This window comes from Artibeus jamaicensis, unplaced genomic scaffold (genome assembly GCF_021234435.1).
Source record: "Artibeus jamaicensis isolate MK-2021 breed Jamaican fruit bat unplaced genomic scaffold, CSHL_Jam_final contig_391, whole genome shotgun sequence".
Lineage (NCBI taxonomy): Eukaryota > Metazoa > Chordata > Mammalia > Chiroptera > Phyllostomidae > Artibeus > Artibeus jamaicensis.
In genome coordinates this window covers 12,228,863-12,250,310 of record NW_026521814.1, presented here as the reverse complement: position 1 = coordinate 12,250,310, position 21,448 = coordinate 12,228,863, and the positions used below count along the sequence as shown (strand labels likewise).

The window sequence follows — 21,448 nt, the reverse complement described above, 5'->3', positions numbered from 1 at the left end:
TTCATTTTCTAGCGCTCAGGCACACGAGTTCATCTAGATGCAAGCAGCAGGGTATATTGGGGGGGGGGGAGTTTAACTCCTAGGCAGCCACAGCGCAGTGTTGTGTTGAAGGGAGAGGACCAATATTTTACTGGACAATTAGCTGATCTCCCATAATTTTAAACAGAAAAAAAAACCGTAAATGTAAACTCTCAGCTCTCTCCTCCAGCCTCCAACTCTTTTCTCTAATTATTTGGACTCACGAAAATGGGGAGTTGGTCCGAATGCTGCCCTTGGACTTGAGGTGAGGGCCTTCCTCACCTGATTCAACTGGGAAGGAACGAGAGCCGGGTACTGTTACCTAACAGCTTCCTCCCTGTCGTGGTAAAAACAAACAAACAAAACCACCTCTCGGACTGAGCAATTACTAACTGCTGGCTTTTAGGATTTTTTTTTCAAACAAAGGAATTGAAAGGTTGAGCCACTCTGCTCTTTGCTTCCCCAGTGAGAGCAGGCGGAGGTCGGACCGGTGGAGGGGACCGGGACTGTGGGGCTGCGGCCACGGCGGGACGCCTCGCGGTTGATTACTGTTCGCTCCAGTAACAGTTGTGGGCGGTGGGCGGTTTGCTCCCGCTAATGGCCCGCTGCTGGGCGGGCATTGCCAGCTACTGAGAGGGGGTGGAACAGCCACTGCTGTTCTTGTTGGTGGAACAAGCCAGTAAAAGCAATCTTAGGGGAAAAGCCTTCTTCGTTGAAAACCAAACGCCACCGACCCTGGGGCTCTGCAGCAGCAGGTTCAGGACCAGCCACACTCTTCTCCAGTTCATTTTGCCACCAGAGCCCCAGGTACGTTCAGCCTCGGGTGACCCCGAGCAGACGAATTCCGCGTGTGTGCAGTGCGAGCTTGTGTGACTTGGGCAGAGCGGCGTCTGACACACAGAGTGGACTCCACCCGGCCCAAGTGACCCTCATCGAATCAACCCACAGCGGTGAGGTTCTGGTTTTCACAAAAGGGAGAGGGTTGCTCATCATTCAACGTAAGTCCTTCCCTACTGTCAGTTTTTTTTTTTTAATTAAAATCTGACTCGTGGCGCCTATGAAACACAGTGCAGTTCACACTCAACTTGTCCAGGGTGTGGCAGTTGTGCAAGGAGAGGCTCTCTAACAGTGTGAGGCCTGGGCGCCTCCCTGGCCTCCAGGGCTCCGGGCAGCCCAGCTGTCACGGCCACCAACAGGTGGTGTAAGACAATAGCTCCCCCGAGCCGACACACTGTCCAAACCCGCCCGCAGCCGAGTGTCCAGCCAGAGCACCGGCCGGCAGCGCAGGCCGCCGCTCCGCCGCCAGCCCGCAGCAGCGCCCTCCGCCCATGGAGCCCCGGCCGCTCCTCCTGCTCCTGGGCCTCTGCTCAGGTAAGTGCCGGTGTCGGGGGCTCTGCTTGAGTCTGAAGCGCCGCCAGGCGTCCACAAACCACAGTCTTACTTCTTTGGTGGGAGTCGGCAGCCCGAGACTGCCGTCAGTTTCTCACCAATATTAGCTTGATCGGGTTTGTGGATAGAGATTTCACGGTTGTGTTATTCAAATAAAATAGTCTCTCCCTCCATCAGCGCCTGGCGCGCCTGTGCCATCGAATTCGGCACCACCAGTTCGGCACCACCGCCGCCCTCCCAGAGCAGAGCGGCCTTCCGATTGGAACGACCACAGGGGCTCAGCGGGGGCCCGCTCACCGCGCAGACAACGGGGCTAACACCCCCTTTACCTCTGCCGGAGAGTTCTGACAATAGAGAGGAATGACTGACAGCTCCATGTGCGGGAGAGAGAAACCTATTCATACTTGTAATTAAATTCTCTCCAGGAGACGAAATATTTTGTAACTTTTTAAACTTCTGAAGTTAAAAGAAGTTCATATGAATGCATTTTTGCTTACTTTTTTTTTCTTTGAGAGAGTACATTACCTTAAGAAGGTTAGGGTTTGAACTGAAACCATAAAGCCTTGCAAGCCCTTGACCCGTGGTTGACTCTGGAATGTGTCCCACACAGCAGCTGAAACGCTCTCCCAAATCCCACACTTCCGGGCAAGGAAAACAGGACATGTGTGCTGATTGCTTCATATCGGGGAGTTTACCGGTGATATCATCCCAGCCGGCAAACGAGGCAGTTGGCGTTCTGTGACTTCTCTAACGTTGCTCTGACAGACACGGGCCTTCTGGGGAGAGGAGGGAAAGAGCGCTATCATTGTTTTTCCACAGCAGAGTTGAGGGAAACAGCCTAAACTCTAATCCATTCAGATAAATTATGCCCTATGAGATTTGGACTTGATCCAACCAGATCTGGCCTGGCAGTGCTGGTGATGGGGAGTGTGTGTGTGTGTGTGTGTGTGTGCAGACACTACACTCAGGGAAAATTCTTAAGTGATGTGCTTATGCATAAAAATCCTTGGAAGACCTCTTAGGACACCACAAACCTCCAATAATGCACCATTAGCTACCTTAAAAAGTATATCATATATATTTAGACCAACCCTAGGATTTGCTGGTATCAGTTCCCACAGGTGAATTTGGAGCTGGGTGAGGCATTCCAACATGTTCAGTTTTGGGTCATAGGGAAGCTGAGGCAGGAAGACAGGAACTGACCTGCCCAAAGTCACTGAATTTACACGTCTTGGATTGCAGTCTTTTGGAGACTCCATTTGTTGTATGCACAGTCAGAAAACAGCCTGAAAGTGCAAAAGGTGGCAAAGTCACATAGCAGCAGGGTGAGGTCAGCCTCACCCAAGATCAGTAGTAATAGTGCAGAATTCCTTTTGCCCAACCCAGTGGGCATTAAAAATACAGATCAGAACAGTATGGTACAAAAACAAAAACACACAACAACTTTAACATCTTGGTTGGGTTCCCCTATTCAGAATCAATCTTTTGTGGGCAAAATTCTCATTCATATCAGGGATGCATTTTCCTTGTTAACTTAACACGTAATGATCTCTCCTCTATTTATACAGCATTTTTACTACAGCCTTTCCTCTCTTCCATCTCAAGAATCCCAAGTACTTTATTGCCACCTCTCTTACAGCATATTACTTTCCAACTCGCTCACAGCTATTTATGTAAGTGACAAATGTCGGTCTTCATGAGGGTAGGAAGACAGGATTTATGTCAGATTCACCTTCGAACATCTCAAAGCTCTTAAAACCATGCTTTGCACACAGCGAATGCACAAGTATCTGACGAACATGTTAAGGTTACACCATCTGAACAAGGATGATTTTGCTGAACAGGGAGCCTCGGACATTATTTATTCGTCTGCATGGTTATTAATTTACACTCTGCATTTTAAAGAAAGTACTTACTGCGATGCATTGAGTCCATGGGGAATTGGTCCAATTCTCCAGCTCATGGTGGATTTAGAAATAGAACTGTATGATTCTGACCTCAAGTCCTGTAAGTTTTCTATCACTCCACCCTGTTTCGGAAAGGGAAAAAGAGGACAGAAAACTAATGAACCCAATCTAAGAAATGGAGACCTTTGGGGAAATTCCTGAGAAATCCATTGAGGAAGCAGCCAGGCCCCTGGTTATCAGCCAGGGTGGGCGAGGAGGAAATGCGCGTCGCTGGCATGCTGACCACGCCCTCTCGTCTCCTGGCTCTGCCCTCTCCCCAGTGGGCCCTTGGGTTGGCCTGCATAGTTTTCCTGCTATATAATGCTCACCATCTGCCCTATCTGTTGCTTTCCAGTATGTTCTTCCTGTCAAACTGGAATAAACCATCACTTGAAAATAAGCAGCCCAAGGCAATGCCAAAGCAACAGCTTCAAATTCAGCAGCCAAGACACTCAGGGACCCATGCCAGTCCCCTACCCTGTGGGCTGAGCGGGGCCCAGGATAGACAGGCATGGGGACAGAGGACTGCCGTGTCCCAAGGGCTCAGCGGGGGGACTGCAAACACTGGGCCTTTGGACAGCGTGCTCTTCTGAAGAGTCCTGAAATGCAGGTGGTTTGGGGAGATGCCATGTGAAAGCTCTGCACGGACCATTTTGGGTTCAGGAAAGTTGGGAAGCTAGAAAGGGAGAGGCAGGCTAGGTCAGGGGCCCCCGACAGAGACTCCAGGGGATCATAACGAACAGCCTGAAGCTGCACGGAGGCTTCAGAGACCCGAATGGAAATGATACGTGTGCCTTCAGGGAGGCAGCAAAGAGCACGGGCCCAGGTGGCAGGCTGCCCCCTTCACAGCCCCGCCTCTAACTGGTGGGGAACCATGAAAACATCCCTCAGCTGTCCAAACCACAACCTTCTCATTTGTAATACAGGGATAAAGACCTCATAGGGCTGTTATAAGCACGTAATGAGTTAAAACAAATACAGGGCCTTTCATAAAGCTCTACAGGTTACTTAAAGCACACTTTGGGGGGGATAAAAATGTTTTCAATTTATGGCACAACGTTGGTTGTTTCAAGCTGATCCAAAGTTCTGGATGAGAAATAGCGGCAGAGAGCCTGGGTTTGGGGTTTGAACCCTGGCCCCACCACTTATGAAACCTGGGCAAGCCCCTTAACCTCTCTGCGCCTCACCTTCCTCACCTGTAAAGTGAGGACCCGAGTAACACCTACCACACCCCGTCGTGGGGCTGGAAAGAGTTAGTATATATAACACATGCTGAAGGACGGCATGTAAGGTGGATGTGCCAGTTATTTTTATTAATAAAACTAGGAAGAGTAATTTCTCTTTATCATTATTTTATTGACAAACTCTTCCAAACTTAAGCTGCATGGATACAAATGATACCTCAGAAAAAAAGATCAAAACTATGAACAATAAAATGGCAATAAATACATATCTATCAACAACTGAATCTAAAAAATAAACTACACAAACGAAGAAGAACAAAGACAGAATCACAGATACGGGGATCATTTGGTCACTGCCAGATGGGAGAAGTATGTAGGGCAGTGAGTGTAGAGGTGGGGGGGATTAAGAAATACAGGTAGGTAGGTACAGCGCAGCCCTGGGGATGTGAAGGACAGTGTAGGAAATGGAGCAGCCAAAGAACACATGGCCCATGGACATGAACACTGGTGTGGGGATGGCCTAAGGAGCAGGGGGTGCTGGATGGAGGGGACAACGGGGGGGAAATTGGGACAACTGTAATAACAAAATCAATAAAAAATAATTTAAGAAAAAAGAAAAATAATAACCCATTTTAGAAATAGTCTGTTAACAGCCCTGGGGAAAAAGAGAAAGCATCTCCTCATTTGACTTTTCAGGTTGGCTTGGTCCAGGGAGGAGGTTGGAGGATTTCAGCAATAATCTGCGGAAAGGGGAGATCTGGTGGCTTGAATCAGGGCCACCGGATCCTGTGTCCACTTCCTCTCCCAGCCCTGAGCCGGCAATTCCTAATCCACGCCAGGCTCGAGTTACAAAGATCCTTCCTAGGGCACTGGCTGGAATCTGAAACACTGTTTCTTTTTTTTTCTTATTTATTTATTTTTGTTTTAATTTTTTTATTGATTATGCTGTTACAGTTGTTCTATTCCCCCCTTCATTCCCCCCCACCCTACCCCCCCATCCCCACCATTACCCCCCTTTAGTTTATGACCATGTGTCTCAAGTCCTTTAGATTCTATATTTCCCATGCTATTCTTGCCCCCCATCTAGTTTCTTTTTTTTTAAACTTTTTTATTGATTATGCCATTACATTTGTTCTATTCCCCCCTCCATTCCCCTCCACCCTGCATACCCCTCCCCCACCATTTCCCCCCTTTACTTCATGAACACGTATCTCAAATTCTTTAGATTCTGTATTTCCCGTACTATTCTTGCCCTCCCCCCTATCTATTTTCTATCTACTGTCTATGCTACTTATTTTCTGTACCTTCTCCCCCCCTTCTCCTTCTCCCACTCCCCTGTTGCTAACCCTCCATGTGATCTTCATTTCTATGGTTCTGCTCCTGATCTAGCTGTCCTTTTGTTTTAGATGTGGTTGTTAATAACTGTGAGTTTGCTGTCCTTTCACTGTTCTTCTTTTTTATCTTCTTTTTCTTAGGTAAGTCCCTTTAACATTTCATATAATAAGGGCTTGGTGATGATGAACTCCTTGAATTTGATCTTATCTGAGAAGCACTTTATCTGCCCTTCCATTCTAAATGAAAACTTTGCTGGGTAGAGCAGTCTTGGTTGTAGGTCTTTGGATTTCATGACTTGGAATACCTCTTTCCAGCCCCTTCTTGCCTGTAAGTTCTCTTTTGAGAAATCAGCTGACAGTCTGATGGGAACTCCTTTGTAGGTGACTGTCCCCTTAGCTCTTGCTGCTTCTAGGATTCTCTCCTTCATTTTAATCTTGGCTAATGTAATTATGATGTGCCTTGGTGTGTTCCTTCTTGGGTCCAACTTCTTTGGGACTCTCTGAGCTTCCTGGATTTCCTGGAAGTCTATTTCCTTTGCCAGATTGGGGAAATTCTCGTTTATTATTTGTTCAAATAAGTTTTCCATTGGTGGCTGTTCCTTTCCCCCTTCTGGTACCCCTATAATTCGAATGTTGGAATGTTTAAAGATGTCCTAGAGGTTCCTAAGCTTCTCCTCATTTTTTTGAATTCTTGTTTCTTCATTCTTTTCTGTTTGATCATTTTTTTCCTCCTTCTGGTCCACTCCATTGATTTGAGTCCCAATCTCCTTTCCATTACTATTGGTTTCCTTTGTATTACCATTCATTTCAATTAGTTTAGCTTCCATATGTTTCTCTAATTTGTGACTAAAATCAACCAGTTCTGTAAGGATCCTGATAACCAGTGTTTTGAACTGTGCATCTGAAAGATTGGCTATTTCTTCATTGCTTGGATTGATTGGTTCTGGGGGTCTGAGTTGTTCTAGAGCCATTTTTGGTCTATTCGCGCCGTTAAGTAAGCGGAGCGAAGCCTTAGTTGTTTACCAGGACCGGGAGACCCACGTCGCTGGTTTGTGACGCTGTGTGTGGGGGCGTGGTCAGAGAGGGAGCAATGGCGGTCCTCTCTGCCAGCCCAGTCCGTCCAGTCACACCACTCGCCCCGTGCCTGTTTATCCGATTGGAATTGTGCGAGCCTGCTGCCCCGCGCAGGCTTCCCTCCTCATTGGTTTTTCCGCACGCAGATGCGCAACTGACCGCAGACTGCCCGCTGCGCCTCTTCCCTGTGCACTCCAGTAGCTAGCCCGCGATCCGCCCCTTCGGCTGCTCGCGCACCACCCATTCCTGCACCACCCGTTCGGGGATTTTTTTTCTTGCCAACCTGCTCCGCTGCTGGCTTCCCTCCTCTTACCAGTTTAGCTGAGCATTTCGTTGTCTTTGGATTCCGTATTGTCAATTTTCTGTGTAGCTTGGTTGTGTTTATTGTTGTTAAATATAGTTGTTCTTAGATTTGGTTGTGCACAGAGGCAAGGTGGTTCCACCTACACCTCCATCTTGGCGGAAGTCCCCCCATCTATTTTCTATCTGCTGTCTATGCTACTTATTTTCTGTACCTTCTCCCCCCTTCTCCTCCCCCCACTCCCCTGTTGCTAACCCTCCATGTGATCTTCATTTCTATGGTTCTGCTCCTGATCTAGCTGTCCCCTTAGTTTGCTTTTGTTTTAGGTGTGGTTGTTAATAACTGTGAGTTTGTTGTCCTTTCACTGTTCACGTTTCTTTAACTTCTTTTTCTTAGATAAGTCCCTTTAACATTTCATTTAATAAGGGCTTGGTGATGATGAACTCCTTGAATTTGGTCTTATCTGAGAAGCACTTTATCTGTCCTTCCATTCTAAATGAAAGTTTTGCTGGATAGAGCAATCTTGGTTGTAGGTCTTTGGATTTCATGACTTGGAATACCTCTTTCCAGCCCCTTCTTGCCTGTAAGGTCTCTTTTGAGAAATCAGCTGACAGTCTGATGGGAACTCCTTTGTAGGTGACTGTCCCCTTAGCTCTTGCTGCTTCTAGGATTCTCTCCTTCATTTTAATTTTGGCTAATGTAATTATGATGTGCCTTGGTGTGTTCCTTCTTGGGTCCAACTTCTTTGGGACTCTCTGAGCTTCCTGGATTTCCTGGAAGTCTATTTCCTTTGCCAGATTGGGGAAATTCTCGTTTATTATTTGTTCAAATAAGTTTTACATTGGTGGCTGTTCCTTTCCCCCTTCTGGTACCCCTATAATTCGGATGTTGGAGTGGACCACGCCCCCACATACAGCGTCACAACCCAGCGACCTGGGAGTCCAAGGCGCCGATCCTCGTACTTAATGGGCACAAACAGACCAAAAATGGCTCAAGAAGATCTCAAAGCCCCAGAGCCTATAAATCTAAGCGATGAAGAAATAACAAAACTCTCAGACGCACAGTTTAAAACACTGGTGATCAGGATCCTCACAGAACTGGTTGATTATAGCCACAAATTAGAGAAACATATGAAGAAGAAACTAATTGAAATGAATGGAATTGCACAGGAAACCAATAGCAATGAAAAGGAAACTGGGACTCAAATCAAAGGAGTGGACCAGAAGAAAGCAAATAATGGCCAAACAGAAAAGAGTCAAGAAGCAAGAATTCAAAGAAATGAGGAGAGTCTGAGGAACCTCCAGGACATCTTGAAACACTGTTTCTAATGCGGATAATGTTGCGCAGATTCCGAGGCAGCCCGCAGCACACTCAGGAGCTAGTGCACAGTGCCGAGTGACAGGGCTCTCACCCCAGCTCAGCATGGGCCGCACAGCCTCCCACAGGCCGTCCAGCCTCTCGAATCCCAGGTGGAAATGCCAGCCTGCCCGCCCCGCTCACCCGAGGCTGAGCAGGACCACACAACACTGGCCACAGAAGGGCCGTGAACCTCAAGAATATTGATGATATTGCTCTTAGCCCTGAGAGAAAATTCAGTCAAGATTCCCTGGGGTCACTCGTGCTCCAAATAGGAGCCCGAGCCCAGGTGAGCAAAGCACACAGTTCTGCTCTGTCTTAATAACTTAACTGGGATGTGGACCCACCAGCAGCGATTTTTTTCAAAAAACTGTGGTAAAATACAGGTGATATGAAATTGACCATGGTAAAATACACGTACATAAATTATCATTTTAAAGTGAATGGTTTAGGGGCATTAAGTACATTTAACATCTTATGCAGCCATTGCCACTGTCTAGTTTCATAACTCTTCATGGTCCCAAAGGGAAGCCCTGTGCCCACTAGCTGTCACGGCCTCTTCCCCTGTCCCTTGGTCCATGGTAACCCCTAATCTGCTCTCTATTGTCTAACCCATTTTTGACATTTCATATAAATGAAATTATATAATATGTGCCCTTTTGTGTTTGGTCTCTTTCACATAGCACAATGTTTTCAAGGCGAATCCATGTCGTATGGACCAACACCCCACTTCTTTTTCTGGCTGAATAGTATTCCACTGAATGGTGTTATACTACAACCTGTTCATCCCCTTACCTGTTGTTGATGGACATTTGGGTTGTTTCCATCATTTAACCCTCATATATAGTACCACTATGAATATTCAGGTACAAGTTTTTGTGTGAACAGTTCTTTTTGGATACACCCAGAAGTGGAATTGGTAGGTTCTATGCTGACTCTGTGTTTAACTTGTGTGAGGGACCACCAAATGTTCTCCACAGTGACCGCACCATTTTATATTCTCATCAGCGATATATCAGGGCTCTTGTTTCTCCGGTGTCACCAATACTTGTCACTTCCAACTTTGTTCACTATGGCCATGCTAATGGGTGAACGGCCCTGATCTTTGGCCGTCCCTAGCATCTGAGACCAGCCAGTCTGACCAGTCATTACACCATGACCAAACTCTGAAATGCTGAGACTGGGTTTGGGGGGATCTTTCTTCTTGTGTGTACATGTTCCTAGCAAGCTTGATTCAGCCAGAAGCTGTACTAAGGAATGTCTTCTGTCCAAAGCAGAAGTGTCATGATAATCTGGCACGCCCCACCGGGAAGGGACCCCACCAGCTGCTGTGCTTGGAAAGGCTCCCAGGAAACACTAGCTGCATTTGGGAGCCCTTCCACAAGGGCTCCCACCAGCCTCCCATTAGCTGGCCGTGCCTCAGTTCCCTGTGTTAACGCATGTGCAGGCAGGGAGCAGAGTCTGACAGTGTGCCTGTCATTTGCTGCCTTAGCTGGCCTCGTCCTGGGCTCTGAACACGAGACCCGTCTGGTGGCAAAGCTATTCGAACACTACAACAGCGTGGTGCGGCCAGTGGAAGACCACCGCCAGGCCGTGGAGGTCACCGTGGGCCTGCAGCTGATACAGCTCATCAACGTGGTGAGAGGAGAGTGTTCCCAGCCCCCACGGCACCCACAGTCTCCCCCCGGAACATCCTCCCCTTGGTTCCCCCCACCCCCTAAAGGTAGGGTCTTATCTTCTTTCAGGATGAAGTGAATCAGATCGTAACAACCAACGTTCGACTAAAACAGGTATGTCAGTGACAGAGTTGCATTTATGTTGTTTGTATTCACCCTGAATTTTAACCTGGACCCAGAGTAAATGGATTTCCATTGAAGGGATATATACCAAAACATTAAAGTGAGTATTTGGGGGCAGTGGGATTATGGACCGTATTTGCTGGTGTGGGTTTGTTTTCACTCTGTGCTTTTCCCGTGTGTGCTCGTTTGCCGGGGCTGCCGTAACTGAGCCACAGACTGGGTGGCTCAAACCACAGAGAGTTGTTGCTCACAGTTGTTGAAGCCACAGTCCAAAGTCAAGGTGTCAGTAGAAGGGGTTTCTTCGGAGGGCCGTGAGGGACGGTCTGCCCAGGCCTCTCTGCTTTGCGGGTAGTTGGCTGTGTTCGTGTTCTCACGCGTTCTTCCTGCTCGTGCCTCTGCCGGAAATGGCCCCTTCTTGTAACTAACTCACTGGGTTGGGGCCCACCTTACTGAACCTACTTTAACTTAATAACCTATCTCCTAATAAGGTCCTATTCTGAGGTACTAGGGGTTAGGGCTTCAACATAGGAATTTGGGGGAGACAAAATTCAATCCATAACATTGTATATTTATGGTTATGCTGCATTGGGCATATATTACTTTTATAATGTAGAAAAAATATACTTTTTAAAACTGATGTTGCCTACTTCAGGAAAGCTGTTCACAACAGGGACAGTCTCCTTCCTGGTGGGGCACTGGGGTGTGATACACCTGCCACCGCCCAGGGGCACTGCTTGGAGGCACCTTTATTTCCCCATCTGTAAAATGGGGCGAGTGACCACTCTGACCTCACACGGTTGTTGTGAGAATGAAATGATCAATAACGGGAAAACGCTTACAACAGCGCCCGCACGTAGCCAATCAGCACAAGTGTCGGCTGGCATTGCTAACTAATGTGAAAGCTGAACCCTTCCAGCCATTCTTACGGTAGCACAATTTCTGTTGCTGGTCTAAAGTATCACGCCCACCAGAGCTCTTGATAACCCTGCACTGTTTTTAAAATGCTTTGAGCTTTCTAATCAGCCAAGCATCTTCATTTCTAGCAATGGGTAGATTACAACCTAAAATGGAATCCAGACGACTATGGCGGCGTGAAGAGAATTCACATTCCCTCCGAAAAGATCTGGCGCCCGGACATTGTGCTCTATAACAAGTAAGCAACACAGCCGGGGGGGGGGGGCCTTTCCTGGGGAGCCCAGTGCCCTCACAGAAGGACCACCCCGTCAGTATGCTTCAAAAACCCAGAGCCAAGCCGCCCTGCTAGGGCGCCATATGGTGTTTCATGTTCCGAGGAGGAACAATTATCAGAGCCAAATTGAATCAGGGCTGTGGGTGGAGGACATTTAATCCCTGGGAGCTCCTGAAGGGTGTATGGCAACTGTCCAAGGAACCCAAACTTGCTATGATTGAGCGCCTTGGAACTAAATGTCCTTCCTGCCAGTAGGTCTGAGCCCCCCGGGGTCGAGATTCATCACACCCTCATGGCAGCCGTACTGCTGACGGCCCAGGACACCCGTGTAGCCCACCCAGGGGCTCCGTGACAGCCTGCATGTCACGAAACTATAATGTGATTCTAGACACTCTGCTCTAATGACATGTTCATTACCATACATCCTTCATTTGTCAGGGCCTGTGCATCGCAAAGCACCCCCTTCCCAGGCAGAAGCATTTAGCACTGGCCTAGAGGGCTCGTGCCTGCCGCGCTGCAGCTCGTGTGCGGGGTGAGCGGGCGGTGCCAGGCAGCAGACTTACAAGGGAGGGTGGCAGCGGCCAGCGAGTGGAAAGGACACCCTTTATGGCCAACCACCCCTCCTTCGATTTTCCACCCACATATTTTCCCATCATAACAGGGATTCAAGCTTGAGTCAAATGATCCAATCATTTCTGTGAACTTTTCAGACACTTATGCCAATAGGGCAAAGTGTCCTGTGTTAGTCAAGTTTCTCTTCCAATAAGAACGTGAGGGAAGCCGTGAACTCCTCTGCTCCTTCTAACAAGCTTGTTCAGGAGCACCCTGGTGGGGCCAGGGCCCCACAGTGCGAGTGTTCTGGGTAGAGCCCCATCCGCAGGGAAATTCAATGGGACGAAAACCTCTTGACTTCCGAAGGGAGCGGCAGGAGATGCCGCATGTCCCTGAATGCCCCTTGAGATGACCCCACGCCCTGCCCAACACCTGGGCCCGGCCCTGGGCCACGGCCTGGGACAGAGGCTGTTTACAGGATGAGGACTGCACACTGAATATGACCCGCACTGTAGAAATGGCCTTTTCTGATTTTTAATATCTACCATGGCAGATATTTTTTAACAAGAAATTACTGCCAACATTTGAAAATTTGGAAATATTACATCAAAACCTGGGGAACTCCTACATTTGAAAATATGGGAACTTTGGAGTTAAAAATGGGGAATTTTAGCTTTTGAGGAAAAATCTAATAATCTGGAGATTATGGCAAATACTACTGAGCACTGGGAAGAAAAAGGCTTGGATGCGATGGGTCAGTGTTCCCTGTTATTCCTTTAAGACAGAAGATTCCCAGTGTCCTCCCCAGGTGATGCGATTCAGTGCTTACAGGAATCTCTGTATTAACAGACACCCAGTGATTCTTATCATCAGACAAATTCGGGAAACCCTGACACAGGTAGGAAGCGGCACCGCCTGAGACAAAGCTGTAATTAGCACCTGGGAATTAACACCGGTCTCCTCTGTGGTCCCATTGTAGTGCAGATGGTGACTTTGCCATTGTCAAGTTCACCAAAGTGCTGCTGGACTACACCGGCAACATCACGTGGACACCTCCGGCCATCTTTAAAAGCTACTGTGAGATCATCGTCACCCACTTTCCCTTCGACGAGCAGAACTGCAGCATGAAGCTGGGCACCTGGACCTATGATGGCTCTGTGGTGGCCATCAACCCGGTAGGCGGGGACCCCGTGCAATGAGGGTGGATTCGGGAAAAGCAGGGTTCAGTCTGCAACCCTGGAGGGTGGATTTAATCAGTTTGGGGTGAGGCCAATATGTTTTGCTCTGTTTTGTTTTTAAGATTTTATTTATTTACTTTTAGACAGAGGGGAGGGGAAGGAGAAAGAGAGGGAGAGAAACACTGATGTGTGGTTGACTCTTGCACGCCCCCTACTGGGGACCTGGCCCACAACCCAGGCATGTGCCCTGACTAGGAATTGAACCAGCAATCCTTCGCAGGCTGGTGCTCAATCCACTGAGCCACACCAGCCAGGGCCAGGGCACCAATATATTCTAAAGCTCCTAAGGTAGCTTGAACCCCAAGAGTTCATACCCCCTCATTTGATAGGAAAGTAACCTGAGATGCCAAGGTGGCAGTGACCCAGGGTCCCACCTGGGTGTGTAACAGCACTGGAATCTGTTGCCTTGTCACAGATGAGTATGAAACCCTGCCCCTCCTCAGGGTGACATGGCTGGGTTTTGAAAGTTTCATGTCATCTTCTCAGGAAAGCGACCAGCCAGACCTGAGCAACTTCATGGAGAGCGGGGAATGGGTGATCAAGGAGGCCCGCGGCTGGAAGCACTGGGTGTTCTACGCCTGCTGCCCCTCCACCCCCTATCTGGACATCACCTACCACTTCGTCATGCAGCGCCTGCCCCTCTACTTCATCGTCAATGTCATCATTCCTTGCCTGCTCTTCTCCTTCTTAACCGGCCTGGTGTTCTACCTGCCCACAGACTCAGGTGGGTGCAGTTGCCATGGCTGCGACTGCTGATGCTAACGGAGCTTGTGCTGCTATTTTTGGGAAAGCCAGAAATAATTATAGGCTAATCAGCAAGTACAGGCAGACAGACAGAAATCCTCATCACTGGGAGGACACATCCACCAAGGGGCCGCGTCCAGTGGTGAAAGCCACCACGGTGGCGCTCACAGCTGGAGCAGACTGCAGAGCAGGCCGCGCTGAGTGTGACCCGGAAGATGCACGTGTACAGCTCAGTCTAGTTGAAGTGAACAGCCACCCCTGCCTATCTGTTGAACACCTACTGTGTGCCCGAAGTGTGCTGATCACAGACACTCCTCACGCCCCCTCCACGGGGCAGTCACTGCCGTCTACTGACTGACCCAGGTCTTGCCTGTTTTGTTCACCACTGGCCGTTTGAAAGTAGCTTCTGCCTGTCTGTCTTCCAGATGGCGGCATCTTTACACACAAGACCCCACTTCCCGAGTGGCAGCGCTTTGTCACAAATCAGCCCAAACAATGTCCGTGCCTCCTACTGAGGCATCACATCTGTGACATAATCTCACCAACGACAACCATGCACAGAAAACAGGGAGGGGGCAGCACGCCACCAGCAAACCACTGCCTGTAAACGGCATGGGGCTGGCGTATGGGGACAACACAGAGAAGGTGCAGACGGTTCTCAGAGTTACGACAGGTCACAGGTTTATCAAGGTCGTGAGAAAAACTCACAAAACTCTAAGTCCTCGGACAGTGCATCCTGAAGAGCCGCTGCGTGGCAGGAACACGTAGAAACAGGGCAGGGGCCGCCCCTGCGGGAAGTCGCTTCTGGCGATTGCTTTGTTTCTAAACAAATGATCACACACGAGTATTTTTTCAGCTTCCTAATCAAATGGAGCACCTTAAAGGGAAGGGAGAAAACCCTAGTCAGGGCGATATGGAAATGAATCCCAGTTTCTAAAACTGTTGAGTGGTTTATGCTTGGGAAGTATTTAGAACAGTGAGACTGCTTCATGAATGTTAGCGACTACTATCATTGCTATTACGACTCAAGAAATGTGATGTATCTTGACCAATAGTCCATATTTATAATTTTGCCTTTATTTTCACTTTTAAAGGCTTTTTTCCTCAGTAGGTAGAACTAGAGATTTCTTGTCTGCGCTTCCTCTCTGTCCTGCTCTGTACTCCTGGCATCCGGAAGCATCCAGCACAGGGGCAGAGCTCCCCGCTGGAGAGCAGGGAGACACGGGGCTTCCCGGGACACAGTCAGCAAGACCAGCCAAGGGGAGCCCCCACCGAGGGCTCTCTTCTGCCTCCGAGGGGGTCAGAAACCACAGGAACATCTCACCGCCGATCAGTCCCTGCCCTTCTCATTTGCCACACTTGCCTGACCAAGACTCCAACCAGAATTGTTGATCCTGCAGTTGTAGGATCAGGAGAAAAGGGGGGACAGGGGACTCCCTAGTTCCTTATTATGAAAAACAGATCCAAAACCAAACTATCCTCTTTGGAGGAATGTAAGTGATGTGAAATCGTTGACTTCACTGTCTCCCTTTGGGTCCTACGGCCTGCTCCCATAATGGGAAAATCGTACCTGCACCTCTGGACTGCCCACCCACCTACAGGGTCACGAGGAGGCCAGGCTTTGGTTCAGTCTTGTCAGGTTTATTATGACATTTTGCTGCAGATGGAAAATCTGCCACCTGGGGTCTAGCATGCCCCCCAGCTTGTGTAACTTGGTTCTCTGGGCCCCACCAAGAAACAGAATTCTGGCCCTGGTCAGCGTGGCGCAGTTGGTTGGAGCGTCATCCCGTACACTGAAGGGTTGTGGGTTGTGGGTCCCTGGTCGGGACATGTAAGAGAGGCAACCAGTCAATGTTTCTTTCTCTCTGTTTCTCTCCCCCTTTCTTTCTAAAATCAATAAACATTTCTAAAATTTTCTTAAGAGAGAGAGAAAAATACCAACATGCGAGAGAAACGCTGACTGGTTGCCTCTCACGTGCCCACAGCTGAGGACCTTGGCCTGCGACCCAGCATGTGTCCTGATGGGGAACCAAACCAGCAACCTTTTGGTTCACAGGCCAGTGCTCCATCCACTGAGCCACACCAGCCAGGGCTATTTTTTTTTATTTAAAAAAAAAAAGAAATAGACCTCTGGGGCATCAGATGAAGTAGTCATTTCCTGCTTGGCGGCCCCTAATGAACCTGCCGCAGTCAGCAGACTTAAGGTGCCAAGGTCCCACAGGAAATTCTACCCAGCCAATTTCCCCAGAATGCTGTTTTGAGAAGTGCCTGCCACATTCTTCTCACCTGGGGTTTGGTCTGTGAGGGCAGCCATAGCAAAGGACATAGACTGCGTAGCTTGAGAAAAGAGAAATTCATCATCTCACAGTTCTGGAACCTGAGATCCGAGATCGAGGTCACGGCAGGGTCGGTTTCCTCTGGAGTGTCCCTCTCCTTGGCTTACAGGTGCCGGTCTTCTCCTTGTGTCCTCACGTGGTCTTCCCTCCCTGTGCATATCTGTGTTCTAATCTCCTCTTCTTATAAGTACACCAGTCACATTGGATGAGGGCCCACCCTGAGACCTCATTTTAGTTACCCCTTTGAAGGCCATATCTCCAAATACAGTCACTGAGGGGTGGAGGCTTGGGACTTCGATGCATAAATTGGACGGGAGCAACCGTTCGGGCCATGACAGGTGGGCTGTCGTGTTTCTTGCTCATTTTGCCCAGGAGAGAAGATGACTCTGAGCATCTCCGTCCTGCTGTCTTTAACCGTGTTCCTTCTGGTCATCGTGGAGCTGATCCCCTCCACCTCCAGCGCCGTGCCTTTGATTGGGAAATACATGCTCTTCACCATGGTCTTTGTCATTGCCTCCATCATCATCACTGTCATCGTCATCAACACACACCACCGTTCCCCCAGCACCCACGTCATGCCGGACTGGGTTCGGAAGGTGAGTGAGCGAGGTCCCTGCCAACTCTGCACAGGGCAGCCGTTCCCCGGGGGACTCTGCGGGCTCCCTGCCCCACCCGCCGTGGTCCGCAGAATTCTGGCTAACCACTGTGGTACTCGGAACTGAGAGTCTGCTCTGGGCTCTAGGGGGTTTGGGGAGGAAATTTTTCTCTTTTAAAAATACATTTTATTGATTATGCTATTACAGTTGTCTCATTCCCCTCCACCCTGCACACCCTCTCCCACCCACATTCCCCCACCTTTAGCTCATGTCCATGTATCATACTTATAAGTTCTTTAGCTTCTACATTTCCCATACTATTCTTACCCTCCCCCTGTCTATCTTCTACCTACCCTCTATGAAGGCAATTTTGGGGGCCCCTTTCTAGAGATAAAGAACTTATCTCTAGAGAGCTTCCTCAGAGAGAGAAGAAAAACAGAATTAACAAAGCTCACCTCTAATTGAAGCTTTAAAAATCTCTTTGATTAGAGAAGATACAAATAACTGTCTTTTTTATTGAAATGCTGCAAAATTCTTGAGATTTCTGCTGGAATGTCTTCTGGCCTGTGAACAGGTTGCTTGATTTTCGCTGGTGCAGTAACCTGCATAGAATAAGTGCTAGAAATGGAGGAGAGGCTTGAGAGGATGTCAAAGAGTGGGTTTTCATGGGGATCTCGGTTTCAAGTATCTACATTTTCGAAATTTAAAATATGTTAAATTTCAAATATGTCAGGTTTTTTAAAAATAAAATTTCACACACAAATAGCTAAGGTCTTTTGTGTAAAATTCAAAAGATTTTTCATGAATTGACAGAGAAACTACTGCTCACAATGCATTTTTTGAAGAAGAAACAGTCCTGTTTCTATTAAGACTGGTAAGTGACTCCTGGCAATACCTATGTTGCATTTTTTTCAGCAACAAGAAATGAAAGAAAATAGTCTAGCTGTTTTGTGGGGCCAGAACCTTACATATATTTTAGCTCGAGGGACCCTTTCCTTAACCATGTGACCATGAGAGCACATGGCCTTGAAAGAAGCAGGTACCTGTAGGGGTTCCCAAGCTAGGCAGGCATCACTGGTTTCTTATGAGCACCCCTGGTTTCTTGAGTTCGAGAGCTGCGCACAGGCTCCCTCCAATGGCGAAAGGCTCACATGACAGAATCATCACTGTTCACAGTAACTTGACAGGCCACAGGCTGCTAGGCATGAAGGAATCTTTGAGGAAGTGTAGTCCTTTCGTTTTCAGGACCAAGAGGCTGAGGCAGAGAAGCTGAACCGCTTGTCTAAAGTTACATTGCTAATTCAGAGTTTGATGCTTGCCCTGCTAGCAATTATTCTCATCAATGGATTTCTTTCTTATGTTAGGTTTTTATTGACACCATCCCAAATATCATGTTCTTCTCCACAATGAAAAGACCATCCAAAGAAAAACAAGACAAAAAGATTTTTACAGAAGACATTGATATTTCTGACATTTCTGGGAAACCGGGGCCTCCCCCGATGGGCTTCCACTCTCCCCTGATCAAACACCCCGAGGTGAAAAGTGCCATCGAGGGCGTCAAATACATCGCGGAGACCATGAAGTCGGACCAGGAGTCCAACAATGTAAGCTTTGTGACATGAAACCCACGCCTTTGGGTTTAAATAACCAAATGCTCAAGCACAGATGGATGGGTTTGGCTTGATGGGTGGGTTGGGGTTTTAGAGACAGCACTTGACTGAAGATAAGCCTTGGTACCTGCCTCTAGGACACCTTGCTAAGTCATCATTGTGAATGTTCTATTCAAAGAATAGAGATCTTGCCCTGGCTGGTGTGGCTCAGTGGATTGAGTGCCAAACTGAACCAAAGGGTTACCAGTTCATCTCCCACTCAGGGCACAGGGTTGTGGGCCAGGTCCCCAGCTGGGGGCATGGACAAGGCAACCACACACTTATGTTCCTCTTCCTTTCTTTCTCCCTCCCTTCCCCTCTCTCTAAAAATAAATAAATAAATAAATTTAAAATAAAAAGCATAGTGCCAGCCGAAGGATGTTGAGGGCTCTGAGATCTATAATAAGTGGGCTGTAGAAGATGCATAGACAACACTGTGAGCCTAAGGACCACTGCAAGCAAATTCTCACACTTCCTTCTCCCCCAGGCGGCCGAGGAATGGAAGTATGTTGCAATGGTGATGGACCACATTCTCCTTGGAGTCTTCATGCTTGTCTGTATCATCGGAACCCTGGCCGTGTTTGCAGGTCGGCTCATTGAATTAAATCAGCAAGGATGAGCAGAGCACTCAGCCGAGCCTGGCTCTGCCCAGCACCGGGCAGAGAGAGAGGCGGGGCAAACAGGAAGACTTGTCCACTTGGGTATCAGCTCACTTATCAAGCATTTTCTTTATTTGCAATTAATGGTAATAATTTACACTTCCATGAGGTTGCAGCCTCAAAATGTTTTCCCGTTGCTTCTCCCTTCGGGCTGGGTCAGCCTGTAGAGTGAACCCTGCTCGATAAAGGGGACGGGGTCACTGCAAGAATGTTCACTGCCAGTGGCCTCTGGGAGAGTTTTGTCCAGAACAGCTGAGGTTTTCTGTTGGTTTGTTTTTCTACTTTTTTTTTTAAAGCAAAGTATGTATCCTTTGCTTAAAAGCTAGTTTTGTGCCTACTGGGAAAGCCCCACTTACCAGTCCCCAAAAGACAAAGCATTTGATCTGGAGAGAAAAGAGGCAGTAGAAAGGCAATAGGTAAATTCTAGAATGGGCCCTGAAATGCACATTGCACCAAGCCCCGTGCTTTAAAGTACGTGTCTAGGACTGGGAGGTGAGGGGCATATTTCCCAGTCTAACACAGCACCTGAGTTTGGTGCTCTGGGTTTGAGGGAAAGTAGGTCCTAAGCTGTATGGGCTGGAAGGTCCAGGCCCCGAGGGTATTGTCTCACGTACACAATTTATTTCATCCTCACAACTGTCCTACAAATAAGAAAACTGAACTGGAGGGGGGTTAAGTTCACTGCCTAAACTATCAAAGAAAAGTGGGATTTGAACCTAGACTGAATCTGGGTTCCAAGCAGCTCTGGGCTGAGTCAGTGCATCTGCCCCTTGCTTTCTTGGCCACCCTGGCCCAACCTAGGCCATTCTGTAACTGGTCAGTGTCTCCAGAGCATCTTTCTGCTTTCCCAGTTACACTTCCCGCCTATTTTTCTCCATAGCAACCTTCTAGCCACAATGTAATTCACCCAGAACTAGCATCTGTGCAGCCCTGGGCTCAGCGGCAGAACACATCTGCCCGTATCAGGGAAATTGCCCAGCCGGGTGGCCTGACAGAACCCAGGGGGTCTCAGCCTATTCTCCATGGGGACCCTTCTCAGGCAGCCATGGTAAGACTGAGTGCCTCCATCTTAAACTAAAGAGAAAACAGTCTGGTGGTTCCTCAAGAAACCAGATGTATCATATGACGCAGCAATTCCACTTCCAGAAGATTTGAAAGCAGGGACTTGAACAGATACTTGTGGCCAGTGTTGCCGCAGCATGTGAAAAGGTGGTAACGACTCGAGTGTCCTTCCGTGGATGAGCAAAACACAGTACACACATGCAGTGGAATGGCCTTAAAGAAGAATGAAATTCTGACACATACTGTGATCAACCTTGAAAACCTACTAAATGCAGTGAGCCAGACACAAAAGGACAGACACTGTACAACTCCATTTGCAGAGGTGCCTAGCACAGGCAAACTCATTGGGGTAGAAAGTAGAGTGGTGATTACCGGGGCGCAGAAGAAGGGGCAAGTTATTGCTGGATGGGCAGAGTTTCGGTTTGGGATGCTGAGAAAGTTCTGGAAGTGGGTGGTGCTGATGGTCACACAACTTCGTGGATGTGGTTACGGCCATGGAATTGTACACTAAAGGACAGTTACCGTGATAAAATTTGTGCCATGAATATTTACCGCAATAAAAAGCGTTGTGTTTTAAAAATCTCAAACTGTTCCTTGCTTATCCTTAAAAATGGTCCCTGGGTGAGGACGGTTGAAAATGGGGCACTGAGCGAAAATAGTTCCCTCTTGAAGAGTAGTCCCCTCTGCCCCACAAACACCCGTGAGGGCTCTCGCTGCCTCCTAGAGCCGAGTCCCAGTGGGCTGTCCCTCAGACGGTCAGCCTGGACGCAGAGGACAGGGAAATGGCCCCACTTCAAATTCAACCACTTCCTGGAGAGCGCCCACCCACCACCAGGGGGCCACCGTGAGAGGGCGCAGTGGGCAGAGGGGCTCCCTGTCCCTTCCCGGGCCTTGGGGCACCCCTTCCCCCGGTTTCTCTCCCCTCCTTATCTGCCAGGGAGGCCCTGCTGAGGTGCTCTGTGTAGAAGCTTTCTTCTTTTTTCTTTTAGCCAGAAAAATAAACCTCGTGAACAATCTGCATT

The 21,448-nt window shown here is 48.4% G+C and overlaps 1 protein-coding gene across 2 annotated transcripts; it reads left to right on the top strand.

Moving 5' to 3' along the window:
• The first annotated feature begins 505 nt into the window (after positions 1-505).
• CHRNA1 (cholinergic receptor nicotinic alpha 1 subunit) lies at positions 506-20,985 on the top strand. 2 transcript variants are annotated; one of them, XM_053665240.1, is made up of 10 exons: positions 506-825; positions 1,270-1,389; positions 10,095-10,240; positions 10,348-10,392; positions 11,445-11,554; positions 13,122-13,317; positions 13,867-14,104; positions 16,833-17,056; positions 18,421-18,660; positions 19,193-20,985. In XM_053665240.1, the coding sequence occupies exons 2-10, from the start codon at positions 1,347-1,349 to the stop codon at positions 19,322-19,324; spliced, it is 1,374 nt and encodes a 457-aa protein (XP_053521215.1). In that variant the 5' UTR covers positions 506-825; positions 1,270-1,346; the 3' UTR covers positions 19,325-20,985. The 2 variants fall into 2 exon arrangements, with proteins under 2 accessions (XP_053521215.1, XP_037011777.2); XM_037155882.2 differs by lacking the exon at positions 506-825 and having other exon boundaries at positions 1,159-1,389.
• Positions 20,986-21,448: the final 463 nt, after the last annotated feature.

Coding starts and splice junctions, on each gene's coding strand:
- CHRNA1 (XM_053665240.1), top strand. CDS start 1,347: ATGGAGCCCCGGCCGCTCCTCCTGCTCCTGGGCCTCTGCTCAG. Junction 10,241..10,347: donor TGATACAGCTCATCAACGTG/GTGAGAGGAGAG, acceptor ATCTTCTTTCAG/GATGAAGTGAATCAGATCGT. Junction 17,057..18,420: donor TGCCGGACTGGGTTCGGAAG/GTGAGTGAGCGA, acceptor TTCTTATGTTAG/GTTTTTATTGACACCATCCC.